Below are 14,737 nucleotides of genomic sequence, written 5' to 3'. Positions count from 1 at the left end.
AAGGCCAGCCTGGTCTACAGAGAAAGTACCAGGACAGAGAACTAACTACACTGAAAAACCCTGCCTTGGGGAAGGAAAAACAAAAGAAACCAAATCACCTGAAGGTAATGATTCACCCTCCCAGTTAAAGTGAGCTCAAGCCCCTTCACTAAACTTTGGAGGGAATTTTCCAATGACTCACCCACCAGAGCGTTATAGGAGAGGTATGAAATCCTCTTCAGGGGTTTCAGGGTAGAACATATGACAGGCCCAAGATGTATTATAATCGACACCAGAGAGGGAGACGACACTGTCACGGATCCCTCAAATGCTTGAGAAACAACACACCACACCTCTGGATAACAGCACCAGCGGGGGTTTATTTAGTGATAGTAAGGTTAATGACTCCCTCAAACAATATGGGACAGGCCACCTGGTTTATGCAAACTGAATCTAAACCTTAGATCTCTGACTCAACAATAACATAAGAAACCTTTAATGACACAAACCCGTGTTAAACCAAAGGCAGTTTAAATGCGTCTTCAAAGCTCTACTACTGGTGGGCTGGCATCTACAACATGAGTGTTCAGTTCAGTTACAATAGCACACTGGAGTTTCTTGACTGTCATATCTTAAGCAGGTCTGAAATATACTGTCTTACAAGAATTACACACTCCCCATTGCTGTCAATCTCCAGTCATTATGGTTTCTTCAGCCCTCAGAACATTTTTAGGAGACATTTTCTTTGACCTGCTTGCCTTAACGGGTACTTATGAACTCAGTAAACTGACAGAATGAAGATTAACTGAGATGCCAAGAGAAGTTTTTATTGCAAGCACAGTGAGCAGAAAGAGATGTCTTCTCACAGAGTGGCCACCAGGTCTGCTGTTAACTAAGCCTCTGACAACCCTTCATTGGTTTAAAGCATACGAATCAGCTACTCATTATCAGGTGTACATCATCTCTGCCATGTGGGACATTTTCTTAGGGATATACAAGTAATATTCCATGTAGCCTGATAGGTCCTCAATGGTCACATCATCCACATAGACACGAGCTTGCTCGGAACAGGATCGAGGGGAGCCAGACAGAGTTCTGGTGTGCAGTGATGGTGAGTAGTCCTCAAGTGATCTTCGTTCTGGGGCCAAAGGAGGGACACTCTGCAGACCTGAAAAGGAATACACTTCCATATCATGCCATCTCTTGCACTGGCACTCCTTGCCTACACACACACACGGCTTGCCCTGGCTTAGCTTGGAAACAGATCGAAAGTCAGAGAGATTGCTGGCCGTAAGACTTTCTGGGGAGACTTGGGTAGTAGCATCAGAGGGCTCTTCTGTTTTACTCTCTGATGTGAGCCTTGGAACTGAACTTCTCAGAGGCTCAATGCCTGCCCCCGTGTGATTAACATCAAGAGAAGTAGAGGTCTCTCCTGTGTTGAACTCTTTGGGGCTTGAAATTCCCAGCCCACTGCTGCTGTCAGGTGGCTCAGTCTGGCTTCTGTGCTTGAGCTGGCTGCTGGGAGGAGATGTTGTCGTGCTGCAATGTATGAACTTGGGAGGATGAAGGACAGGAGACTTAGAGCGTCGACGACGCTGGGTTCTCACTGCTCCTCGTGAAGACTTCCTTGTAGACCTAAAAGAGAAAGACAAACAAGATGTGGAGAAACAGAGCCCTCCTCAGAGAGGCCATATGACAGCTGGAAACAGACCTCCATTTTCAAACTGCCTTACATCTTTGTGTCTCAAAAAGCTCAGCATCCTTTACTAGCAATCTATAGAATTAAGTGAGATAACACAACCACCCAGACCAGACACTTGTCTTCCATTCTTGGCTTGTGGATGTAGGAGAAACGGATAAAAACTGATGCAGTCCCCTCAGCTTGAACAAGGCTCCAGTACTAAACTGATCCACTGTGCCAGTACTATCAAACAGGGCATCACATCACAAATCACTTCTCTCAAGGCAACAGCCAACAAAAACAAAAGTAACAGAGAACTGGAGAGCTGGTTCAGGCAGTAAAGTACTTGCCACACTAGCACCCATGTAAATAAGCTGGGTGCAGTGGCATGCACCAGTGATTCTAGAGCTGGGAAGATAGGAAGATCCCTGGGACCTGTCCAGCCCGTCCAGCCCGTCCAGCCAAGTAGGGGAGCTCTAGACTCAGAAATCTTACCTCAAAAAAACCAGGGGAGAGCAACTGAAAAAGACAAACAATATTAACCTGTCCTTCACATGTACTGAGTGTGCCCACAAGCACAGAAACATGCACACACACACACACACACACACACACACAGAAACATACACACATACACTCTCTCTCTCTCCCACTCAGGATTTGGTGTCCTTGAGATTTCCAGAAACTAAGAATTAGATGTGCTATATAGCTACTTATAACATTTAAATAAAGAGCTGGAGTAAAAGGAGAGTTAAAACTGCCAACCAAAATTAGAAGAAAAATAAAACCAGCAGGACTTAAAAACCAGGTTTAAAAGAAACAATAAACAACTTGTATTTATTTGGGAGAGGAGGTGGCATGTTTATGCCAGGGTACACACATGAAGGACCTCTTTTGGGAGTTGGTTCTCTCCTTCCACCATGTGGATCTCAGAAATCAAACTCGAACTTCAGGCTTAGCAGTGCTGAAGCACCTTAACCCACTAAGTCATCTTCATAGCCCTGATACAGAATTTGAGAAATAAAAATCAAACCGGGCGTGGTGATGCACGCATTTAACCCAGCACTCTGGAAGGCAGGCAGACAGACCTGAGTTGGAGGCCAATTGTTCTAAATAGTGAATTAGAAAACAGCCAGGACTACATGAAGAGACCCTGTTGTCTCAAGGGGAGTTTGATGGTGGGTGAGGTGAGGGAGAGAGAACTGACAGAGATGGAGGGGGAGATCAACTGGGCAGGAAGCACACACCTGTAACTCCAGCCCTAGGAAGTGGATGGAAGGACTATGAGCTCAAGGCCGGCCTGAGCTACACTGAGACCCTATATCAAAAAAAATAGGAAGGGAAAGGAAAATAAAACTGCATCTGGAAATAAATGAAACACCGCTATGAGAATTGCTGAAGAGGAAAATAAATCTATTTATAACAAGGGTCAGCAAACTGCAACCTGTAGGACAATTTAAATTCGTCCCTCTACTTGCTTCCTGTTAGGGGTAGGACTTGGGTCAAGCCAAGAGCCTCACACATACTCAGCATGTACTTTGCCCTACTTGTTTTTATAGAGCATGTGGACACTGCTCTCCAGTGGGCTACAACTGTGAGCCATGGAGATGAGGCCGGGGTGACCCTTCACCCCTTTCTCCCACCTTCTGGGGCCCACCAAGCTACCATCTCCATCTGGGACCTGCTGGGCATTCAGAGGTAGTTTAAGAATCCAACCAGGACAGGGGAGATGACTCAGTGCGTAGAAGTGATTGTTTCACAAGCCTGTAACAAACAGTCTGATTTCAATCCCTAAAATCCATATGGACATAGAGAACCAACTCCCTAGAATTGTCTTATGACTTTCATATGTGTGCTGTGGTACATGCCCACATCTGCACATTTGCATGTATATACACACACAAATTAAAAAAAAAAAAAATCCAACAGCACCACGAAATCTGAAGGACAGAAGAGCACACTAGGAGATGTATGTATTTCAAACAGGTAAGTGGACTCTGGAGCTGCTCTTTACCACCCACTCCAGCAGAACCCCACCCACCAGGCTGACCACTTCATCTGGAAACTGAGACAGCAGCTGCCTAAGAAGAGGCAACCAGGATGACTACAGCAGCACGGTGAGCAGCTTTCTCTTCCTGTAAGCTCCTACACAATAGCCTCAGCTTTAGCCTCTCAGCCTCCAAATTCTCAATTTTTTATTGGATCTGTCTGTCCGTCCCTCCCTCCCTGACCCTCCACCCCTGGTTTTTTAAAGGCAGTGTCTCACTGTGGATCAAGGCTGGGATTACAGTTGTGTTTATTTACCACGTCACTCTACAAAAGGTCTGCTAACCTGTGGCCTAAAGGCACTAGAGAAAAGGTACTAGAGACACGCAAAGGCCGTCTGTCTAAACAGAAGAGGACTAAATCTGGAGTCTGTTTTAAGAATGCAGAGAGCAGTGCGCTGGGAAACAGTGCCCACCTAGCTGTCGAGTAACCTAGGTTCAACCCTCAGTGCCAAAGAGAGAACAGACAATGGAAGAGGTGATTTAAAAGATCATGGCTAAGATCTTAAAGCAAAAACACTTAATTAACACTGAACGCAGACGCAGCCTTTCAGCAGCAGCACAGAAGGCAATGGAGTCAGAAGACAATAAACCCTGCAAGTGCTAAACAACTGCCAATTGAAGAAACAATTTCAGGAACAACCTATCTATCTTTCAAAACAAGGATGAAATAAAGGCATTCTCAGATAAAGCACAGTAAATTTGTTACCAAACTTGGGATCACAATCTGTGCCCAAGAGGCCAGATTCTGTCCTTAAGAAGCCAATTAAAATAGACAAATTAACAGTAAAAAGCAGAAAAATGAGCTTTATTCAATGTGGCTACATCTGGAAGAAGGGTAAAGTATTCACCAACAGGACACAATGTCCATAAATCTGGAGGTAATCATTCATAACTATGTATTTGCAGTGCTGGGGAATGGTCAGAGCTTCTCATAGTCCAGGCAAACAACCCCAACACTGAGCTATCAGACAGCCCAAAGGGAATCACTCAAATGGACTCTACCTAGAGAGCAACGAGAGCCTTATTTACCAACAGCCTTTTACTAAGAAAATGAGGTTGTATGTGTCAGGGTCTAGAGTACAGGAACCGTGAGCAAAGAAACTGTAAAAATGCAAATACAGACAAATTAACACTAGAGGTAACAAAACCTAACCTGTGAGATTAGAAGTAGAGCAGGGTTGACATACTGATAACCACATCAAGGAAGACAAACAACGCAGTACCAACATGACTGGTAACATCTCTAGCCTTTTATCAAAAGCTTAATTTAAAATTTCAAAGTCAACTACTTAAAAAGCAAAGAAGAGTACTTTCGAAATTAGTAGAGGTAAAAAAACAAAATTTTTTCAAATCGTTTTTTAAAAGATAGGGAAGAAGGGGAAGTAGGTAAAAGAGGGAAAACAGAAAAAGCCTAACAACACTGGGCATGGTCCCTAACAGGCGAAGGAAGGAGAACTGCCCAAGAATTCAAAGTCAGCTTGGGCTACACAGTGAATTTTAGACTAGCCTGGACTATAGAGTTTGAGTTTATGTCTCAAAAATAAAATATTTTTAAAAAATTGTCAAATAAATTAAAATGGCAGATGTGCAAATACACCAATTATTGGCTAGGCAGTGGTGGCGCACGCCTTTAATCCTAGCACTTGGGAGGCAGAGGCAAGTGGTTCTCTGTGAGTTCAAGACCAGCCTGGTCTATATGAGCTAGTTCCAGGAGAGCTACGACTGTTACATAGGGAAACCAAAAAAACAAAGACTAATTACACACTGGAAGAAAACAGGACTAGCAACACTAAAATTCCAGGCAAAGTAGACCTTAGGACAAAAATTACTATAATATTATATAATAATAAGGCTGGGGATATAGCTCAGGTGCTAAGCGTGTTTGCCTGGCACATACCAGTTGACACAGAAAACCAGAACACACAGAAAAATCTGAGTAAACTCATTATTAAAAACTGTGAAGTCAGGCATGGTGGCTCAGGCCTGTAATCCCAGCAGCTGGGAAGCTATCTGAGGTCATTCTGAGCTACATAAGGAGTTAATGGCCAAATTGAGTCAAACAGTTGGAGTGTCTGAGAAGAATCACTGGGTCTTGGGTTGGATCACAGTATACTCTCTTTGGAGACATTTGGGAAAGAAAACCCAATCATATTATAAGTTATTCAACGTGGCAGTTTGAATGATAATGGTCCTATAAGCTCACATATTTTAATACTAAGGAAGAATTAGGTTTGGCCTTGTCAGAGGTTTCAAAAGCCCACACCATTCCCAGTGTGTCTCTTCCTCAAGACTGATTCCTCCAGATGTGAGCTCTCAGATACTGCTCCAGCAGCATGCCTACCTGCCTGCCTGCCTGCCATGCTCCCTGCAGCGACAGGCCTGCACTCCAGTCCTCTGAAACTATGAGCCCCAAATAAACTCTTTGCTGTGAGCTACCTTGGTCATAGCATCTCTTCAAAGCAACAGAAAAGTAACTAGGGTAAAAATCTCTAGGGGTGGGGGCTGAGGCGGCTCAGTGGTTAAGAGCGTTTGCTGCTCTAGCAAAGAACCACATCAAGCGGCTCCTACCTGCCTTATAACTCCAGCTCCAGTGATTCCAACACTGTCTCTGGTCTGCACGGGCAGATGTACATACAAACAAACCCAAACAAACATACACAACATAAACTTAATTTAAAAAAAAACAAAAAACAAATTAAACCCCAAAACAAAAAACATCTTCTCCATGGAAAGCAATTACCCAGGCCAAAGGGATAGCTTAGAATAAAAGTGCTTAAACCAAGCCTGACAGCCTGAGTTTGATCCCTGAAATACACATGGTAGAAAACCAACTCTTATAAGTTGTCCTTTGATTTCTATATACACTTCCTGGCAGGTACCACACCCCAAATAAATAACTGTAATTTGGGGGAGAGCACTCTTACCCATGCCAACTGTCTTTAGATGCACATGTGGTTTTAGGTTTGGTGTCATCGGTTGCTGCTCTGACTGATGCTCTGACACTTGTGCCTTCTCCGACAGACAGAGACAGGACGGACCTGAGGACAAGAACAAAGTTTACCATGAGGATAACGCTCTTCCCTCACTAATACGACTTTCAGTGATTTTTCTAATACGACTTTCAGTGATTTTTCTTTCTAGTTTACACTTCTCAAAAGTGTTCAGCTTTTAATGTAAAATTTCCTCCAAAACCAAATTGAAAAGATCCCTAAAAGTCCACGGCTGCAAAATCATAAGCAAGAGAATGAACTCTAAGTGTAGCCAGCAGTGGGCTATAAATAGACTTTAGGCTGTTTATCTGGGGCAGATCACGTCTTATATGTTCAGGGAGGATGTTAGTGACACTGACCACCTCTTTTACCTAAGAGGCCACAGCCATAGGAACTAAGATCAGGAACCTATCTATCTCTAAGAGTCAATTCAAGTAGCATATGATCCCACTCTGAAGTATTTTACAACTTTTAGAAGAATTTTCCTATATTTGCAACTAGTAAATCTGAAATATTACTCAGAGTTAAATCTTCTTTGTTTTAAAAGTATAAGTGCTATGGGTTCCCAGTGAAGAACTAGAACCCCAGTTTGATCCCGAGATTCAACATAAAAAAGCCAGGTGTAGTGGTGTGTGCTTGTAATCATAGGGCTGGGTAAGAGGAGACAAGATCTGGAGGCTCACTGGCCAATCAGCCTAAGCTACTTGGCAAGCTCCAGGCTAATGAGCTATTTTGTCTGAAAACAACAAAAACATGGCTGGAGAAAGGGCTCAGTGGTTAAGAGCACTGGCTGCTCTTCCAGAGGTCCTGAGTTCAATTCCTAGCAACCACATGGTGGCTCACAGCCATCTATGAGATCTGGTGCCCTCTTCTGGCCTGCAGGCACACACAGAAGGAATGTTATATACGTAATAAATCTTTAAAAACAAAAACAGATGGAATAACATTCCACATTGTTGTCACTCACACACACACACACACACACACACACACACAGTCAAGCACGGTAGTGAATGAAAGTGAAATTTATGCCCTGGCAATGCTGAAGCCTACATGGGCAGCTTGTATATGGTGGTTCTGTTGAACTCGTCCATATTGGGTTTCATGGTCTAAGTTGATAAGGACAACTGACCAGGTCTCTTCCTCAAGAGGGCACCAGATCTCATTACATGCGATTGTTGGGAATTGAACTCAGGACATTTGGGGAAGCAGGCAGTGTTCTTAACTGCTGAGCCATCTCCAGGCCAGTACTTACTATAATTCTAGAGGCAAAGGCAGAGGCAGGAGGACTGCAGGAAGTTCTAGTCCAGCCTAGGCTACACACAGAAAGGTGAAGGTCAGCCTAGGCTATCTAACAAGACCCTGTCCCAACCTCATCCCTAAAAATACTTTTAATGGCATGAAAGCACATTTGGATTATCATAAGAGAAACTATGGTTGTGGTCTAAAACACTATGCCTGCAATACCAGCATCAGGAGGTCAAGGAAGATGACAAGCTTGAAATCACCCTGGGCTGAACAGCCAGACTTTGTCCGTCTCTCAAAAAGACAACAGCAAACAAACAAAACACAATATACAGCATTATATATAAATGATCTAGAGATTTAAGTAAATTGTGACATTTCTTATCCTTTTATTAATTTTTCTATAATTATTTTACAGTTGTATTAAAAGGTTTATTGTTTTATAACAAATACAAAGACATTGGTCCTGATATCACTGTAAATCAAAACCTGTTGAACAGGATCATACTAAATTCCTAGCAAAGCCTAATGAGTCAGTTCTCAGCAGTCGCTTCAGCAGAGTGTATGACAACAGTACAAAACAATCAGAAACACACGCGGCAAACTCTACACGTCTCATTTTGCTTAGTCACGCTAATGACTCACCCCTTCCACTCCTGGTTTTCTCAAATATTTTGTTCCTTCCTTCCATAATCTTAATAAAAGCATATCATTTGCTACAATTAACAATTTTTATTGTTTTTATTGAGGTATACATTTTTGTCCACTCCCCTTCCTTCTTTCCCTCAAACACATAATTTCTCAGAAAGTTGTACTTTATTATCTATTATGTGTCTCTGTGAATGGGCACGTACCTGGGAACAAGGTATGTGTTTTTGAGTATAGCTGTGTGCAGAGGCCAGAGGCACAGGATCTCCTTGGAGCTACAGTTACAGCTATGGCATGGGTACTGAGAGTTGAGCTGTGGTCCTCTGCAAGAGCTGTATATGCTTTTCACCACTGAGCCCTATCTCCAGTCCCCAAATACATAATTTACGACCATAAACTTCATAGATATTTTGCAAAACATTTTATAATAGTCTAAGTAACTTTCAGTACCATCAAAAGTTTAATTTTATTTTTAGCTTAATTTTACATTCCAGTTTCTTTTTTTGTTCCTGAAATAGGGTGTCTTTTATGTAGTTCTAGCTGTCCTGGAACTCCCTTTGTAGACCAAGTACCCACAGATCTGTGTACTTACTGATCTGCCTCCTGAATGCTGGGTTTAATGTTACATGCCACAACACTTTACATTTCAATTTCTTAAAACAATAGGAAAAAGTCTGCATATAAAGAGTTACTTATAAAGGTTTATATACTTGAGGATTTATATGCATTAAGTGGATATTTCTAGAATTTTTTAATTAAAAAAAATCACATCCAAAATCACAAAGAATATACTAAAACCACAATCTAGAATTATGCTTTCCCACTTTATTTCCTTCTCTCAAAAAGGCTTGCCAAGGGTGAGGGATGTAGCTCAGTGACACAGCACACGTATCATGAGCATGGCCCCGAGTACTATTCTCAGGATAGAGAACCCACGTCGAAAACAAAAAAGACAATGGAAACAACAAGAAAATGAGTATGAAGCACACGAGCATAATTCCAGCACTCAAGAGACAGAGAATGGATGATTATTATCTGGAGGTCAATCTGGGATACATAGTAAGACCTTGTCTCAAAAACCAAAAAAAAGGTATATATAAGCATTAATATGCAAAAAAAACATGCTGGAGAAAAAAAGCATTGGGAAAGTAATAGTTTCCCGAAGTACCATGGAAGCAAATGTGAACATCTTAACATCCACTGTGAAACTCTATTAGCATCAACACTCTAGGGTGGACCAGAAACAGTGCTAGTCACAGGTAGGCAGCTATCAGCATCTACTTAGTTTTTATTTTGTAAAGTATTTTCATGTGATCTACAATGGACCACATGAAAAAAGGCTAGGAGCAGGTTCTGGAGTCAGACACTCTGGGTTCAAACTCCACCTGTAACTTCCACCAGTAGAAAGGGACCCAATTTTGTGAGCAGTCTCTCTAAACTAAGACAACAGCAGTTAAACGTGCTCCAAGTTCTCACTCACTCAGTGCTGAGGGCAAGAGTGAAATTCTGGCAACCAGGACTATTATTACTACTACCAGGCTCAACTCTGAGCTTCCAGTGTTCAGTTTCTACTCATAAAAGGATCATAATCATTAGCATTTGAGATTTCATCGGGCTTGGGGCCAAGAAGAACTAGCATAAGAAGAGATGTGATCTGCACACAGGCGTTGTAAAGGGTGAAATACTAAGACTTAGACAGCAGCTGGTCTGCGGGTGTTCCCATTAGTTTGGTCAAAGGCTCTAAGACTATTGATCTTGATGACAGATCCTACTGAAAACAGGTGTCCACTGAGAGACACAGCAATTAGAGACTGAAATCAAGTCTTCATAGACCTTTATTGGGACAGTTCACTTTTAGTAAAAAACAAAACAAACAAAAATTACTGTGATTCCCTTGAGATATGAGAAGTCCCTGGTGGAGTACTACTTGATTTAAGGTTTGAGTAAACTAGGGAAGAGGGACTGCCTCAACCAAAACACGCAACCTCGGAGTAAAACCCAACTACTGCTTTTCAAATTCAATCATGTACGTACAAAGAATATGTCAAAGTCAAAGTATTACCATTTACTTACCCTAGGGTGAACAGAGAAGTCAGAAGAGGAATATTTTAACCAAAAGGACTATTTAAATCCAGCAAATAAATAATCCCAAGTCACACATTACATAGTCAATTACCCTGATGCGTCCACTCTTAATTTCTTGAAGGCAGTTTGTAGACTCTCCTCCTCTCCATCCTTGGCTTCAGATTTCATTATGAAAGTTTCTGTACTCTTATGGATGTTCCCGTTAATACTAAAAAGGAAATAAGAAGAGTGAAAATTGGTAGAATCAAGAGTATTATGTCTTTATACGATTACTGTTAGGAGGAAAACATCTTTTATTTCTAAGTTACAGTTTTTATAACCAGACTTATAGGATTTATTTCTTAAGAAAATAAGTGAAATAATATAAAAATACATATGAACTAACACAGAATTCAAACCACCCAAATAGTTGATGCCAACATATTCCTAAAGTTTTAGAAACAAAATCTAAAAACTATGTTTCAGGCTGCTAAATAAGGGGAGAAAAAGCTCCCAGATTGTACTTGTCTAGAAACCTATCAACAGCAGGACCATCAGAGACAGGAGAAAGCTCAAATTGTGATACTCTGATTAATTAAAATGCTGAGTATTCTGACTTTATGACACCATAGCATTTGTACAAAGCAATTTTAACAACATATCAACATACATGAAAACAAGACACTGCTGTTGTTGGAGCAGGAGAGACCTGCTTCAGTCCACACTGCCTATTTTAGACTCTACTCCTGTGACAACTTTATTTAGTCTGTTGCCTTTGAGTGTCACAGTCATTAAACAAGAAATGAAATCTGTACTCAAAAACAGGTAAAGAAGAAGGAGAAAAAACTACAAAGAACACTGTTCTGCAGGTATGACCTGTGCTTGCTTCTTAACCAACTAGTTTGACTACTTGAAATTCTCAATTTCTGCTCCTCTGATTTTCCATTTAAACAAAAAGAGATAAACAATCAACTTAAGCAACAAGAAACACAAGTCTTTTGATAAATTCTCAAATCTAATCTTCAAATTACCAAAGTACTAAATCTTGAACAAATGAACACACAAGTATCCAAAACAGGAGAGGGAGGGAAGAAAAAGACTGAAAAACAAGAAAATTTTTTTAAGCCAAGGATATATTTTACCTTATTTCTAATCTGGTCCCCCTATCCCCCCACCCCACCCCACCCCAGGCACTCTCAGAGAGAGCAGTGCCTCTCTACGGATCCTTGGGTACTCTGAGTCTAGATCAGCCTACTTCTCAGAAGCAAGTTATATGTTATTGTGAGATCTCTAATATTCCAAAGGTCAAGATGTCACAATGTTTGACATTTCTGTGTATGTTCAACCTCCAAAGAACTTAGTTTTCACTTCAACATTAGAAGTCAACATAAACTCTCTTCACACATATTTTTGTTTCCTTAAACATGAGGAAACACATTCACATGACTGGAAGTTTCACTGGTCTCTTATTCTTCACTGTAGCTGGGCTCCCCTAAACACACAATAGTCTATATACTAGGCAGAGAGCTGAGTTCTGGTATGTCTGGAGTTGTACACATCTAAAAATGTCTATCACAGGATATAAACAAGGTTTCTGGTTTGTTTGTTTTTTTTTTTCCAAGATGGGTTCTCTGTGTAGCTTTGGCTGCCCTGGAACTCTCTCTGCAGACAGGGCTGACCTTGAATTCACAGAGATCCGTCTGCCTCTACCTCCTGAGTGCTGGGATTAAAGGCGTGCACCACCACTGCCCAGTTAAAAGTAATTTTTGGTTCTGTTTTGCGTTTTACTTTTTTGAGACAGGGTTTCTCTGTATAACAGCCCTGGCTTTCCTGGAACTCACTGTAGACCGGCAGCCCTCAAACTCACAGAGACCCACCTACGTACCTCTGCCTCCCAAGTGCTGGATCTAAAGGCATGTGTCACCATGCCCAAGTTCTTTTGTTTTGTTTTTTTGCTGCCACAACTCCATTAAAGCTGGATTTATAAGGACTGATGAGATGGCTCGAAGGTAGATTTACTGGGACTGGTGGGAAGATGGCTTAGAGTGCATTTATAGGGACTGCTGAGACAGCTCAGACAATACGGATGCATGCTGCTAAGCCTGCCCACCTGAGTTTACTTCCCAGAAGTTGAATAACAGAAGTATTCAACTCCCCAAATTGCCCTCTGCCCTTCATGTGCAATACTCATACACATTATGCACATAAAAAAATTAATAAAGTATGGTTTATGGTTCTCTCAAACGTACTGTGGCAATCAGTCAATACTTTAAGTACACATCAGGTTACATGTACTGGTGACAACACCACAGGCACAAATCCATTCCTTCCACAAGTGCTTCCAGAATGCCTAGCACTACGTGGGATGCCACAACAGAGGCTGAACTGAATACAGGGGTCCTGGGAACCCCATTTCTGTAGGGATGGTGTCTCACTCCTGCCCTCCAGGATCTTACACTTGGCTAAAGCAGCTTTCCAGCTAAGCCTCGAAACTTCTAATTACACAGTGCTGACATAATAGCATGGCAGATGACCACCCTAGATGTTAATACAAACTTAGTTTTCTTGTTGAGACACCAACAGATATATCATTAAAAACCAAAACAGCCCAAAATAAAAATCTGGCTCCAGACCAAAACCTCAGAGGATAAAATACTGCCGAAACTGTTTAGAGATTTCCAGCGTTGTGACTGCCCATCTTTTCCTCGGTTCCTTTAGCCCAGAGCAAAGGTGAATGAATAGTCCCAGGCTTAACCTCGGGAGCGAGAGCAGGGCAGGCCTGTGATTACAGAAAGCTTATGATGCTCCGCAGTGTTCCTAGCTTTCCACTCACAGCGCCTCAGCTCACCAGCTACACAACAGTATGACTGGCCTGCATCTTCATCCACATTACGTCTGTGAGAGACATTTATTATCCCTTCACCGCACTGACTTCTCCAAAAATCCCGCAAAGAGCTCAGACTGGCAAAGGGCCTGTAAGCAGTTACGCTGCAGGGTTTTAAGTCAGATCACCTGACAGTTTCTCTTTCCGCAGACAGCGTATGCACGAACTTTCTTACTCTGAAGCTTTGACTAAGCCCTCCCTAAGATTCAAGTCGAATTCCTCGTTTTCAGGAGTTAAAGCGAAGAAAATTTCCCAGACCTCTATCTAGGCAGGATAGAGTTCCTGTCCAGCAACCCTCCAGGAGAACGGCTCCGACAGACTCGATCTGTCCCCAGAACAAAAACACATCCACACCTCTCTGGGCACACACCCACTCAAGGCCACAAGTCGCAGAACTACAGACAAAGCAACAAGTCCGTTCCTTTTTACCAAACTTGAATTTGTCGCGGTTAAACAGGGTCGGCGGAGAAAGGTCCAAATCTGGGGGCGCCCCCAAGCCGGGAACTGTCAAGGCTTTGGCCCTGCTCGCCCGGCCAACCACGGACCCGGGGAGAAGGCTTAAGTGGAGCCGCGGCGCGGAGGACGCGGGAGGAGACGCGAGCCGAGCGATGGGAGGCAAGCGGAGAGGAATGCGGCTCGCAGGGCGGGAAAAGGCGGGAAGGGGCAAAGGGCGCCAAGAAGGGCGAAAGGGGAAGCTGCGGCCGGCGCGGCCCGAGGACCGCGGGAACGCAGGAAGGCGGGAAGCGAAGGCCGCGACGGATGACGGCCAGGCCCGGCCAGGCAGAAGGCGCAGGGAGATGCCGCGACCGGACGGGCGAGCGGGACTCCGCCTCCCGAGGATGGGAGGCCTGGCGGACGCGACTCCCCGGCCCTCCCGGGCACGTCAGGCCGCTCACCTCCTCGCAGCTGGGGTGCTCCCGGGGATCCGGCCCCGTATGCTCTTCGCGTCTCTCCGCGACCGCCGCGCCTGACTGACCCGGATCCAAACCCCGCAGATAGGGCGGCCCGAGCCTTCAGGGTCGCACTACGCCTGCGCCACGTCGGCTCGCGCCCCGCCCACCGCTCACGCCCCTCCCACCCCAGTGACTCGGCAGCGCGGTCCGCGGCAACTGCGCAGGCGTTCGGCGGCGGCCCCGCCTCTCGGAGCCTCCGCTCCAACCCCTCTCCGGAGCACGTGCGTCTGAAGTCATTTCCTGTT

The 14,737-nt window shown here is 43.5% G+C and overlaps 1 protein-coding gene across 1 annotated transcript; it reads right to left on the bottom strand.

The window, feature by feature from the left end:
• Positions 1-339: 339 nt before the first annotated feature.
• Positions 340-14,535, bottom strand: Oser1 (oxidative stress responsive serine rich 1). The gene is made up of 4 exons (XM_057781695.1): positions 14,436-14,535; positions 10,768-10,884; positions 6,633-6,746; positions 340-1,614 (listed from the first exon to the last, which is right to left on the bottom strand). Exons 2-4 carry the CDS (start codon positions 10,842-10,844, stop codon positions 927-929), a joined length of 879 nt encoding a protein of 292 aa, XP_057637678.1. The 5' UTR covers positions 10,845-10,884; positions 14,436-14,535; the 3' UTR covers positions 340-926.
• Between the last annotated feature and the right edge of the window lie 202 nt (positions 14,536-14,737).

Source organism: Chionomys nivalis, chromosome 9 (assembly GCF_950005125.1).
Source record: "Chionomys nivalis chromosome 9, mChiNiv1.1, whole genome shotgun sequence".
Lineage (NCBI taxonomy): Eukaryota > Metazoa > Chordata > Mammalia > Rodentia > Cricetidae > Chionomys > Chionomys nivalis.
The sequence above is the reverse complement of the archived record's forward strand: the minus strand, read 5'-3'. Positions and strand labels throughout refer to the sequence as shown.

Bases quoted from the DNA above. Each gene is read 5' to 3' on its own strand.
- Oser1 (XM_057781695.1), bottom strand. From the start codon at position 10,844: ATGAAATCTGAAGCCAAGGATGGAGAGGAGGAGAGTCTACAAACTGCC. The intron at 6,747-10,767 runs GTAATTGACTAT...TCTTGTCCTCAG, and splicing joins TTAAGAGTGGACGCATCAGG to GTCCGTCCTGTCTCTGTCTG. The intron at 1,615-6,632 runs GTAAGAGTGCTC...TTTCTCTTTTAG, and splicing joins TCTAAAGACAGTTGGCATGG to GTCTACAAGGAAGTCTTCAC.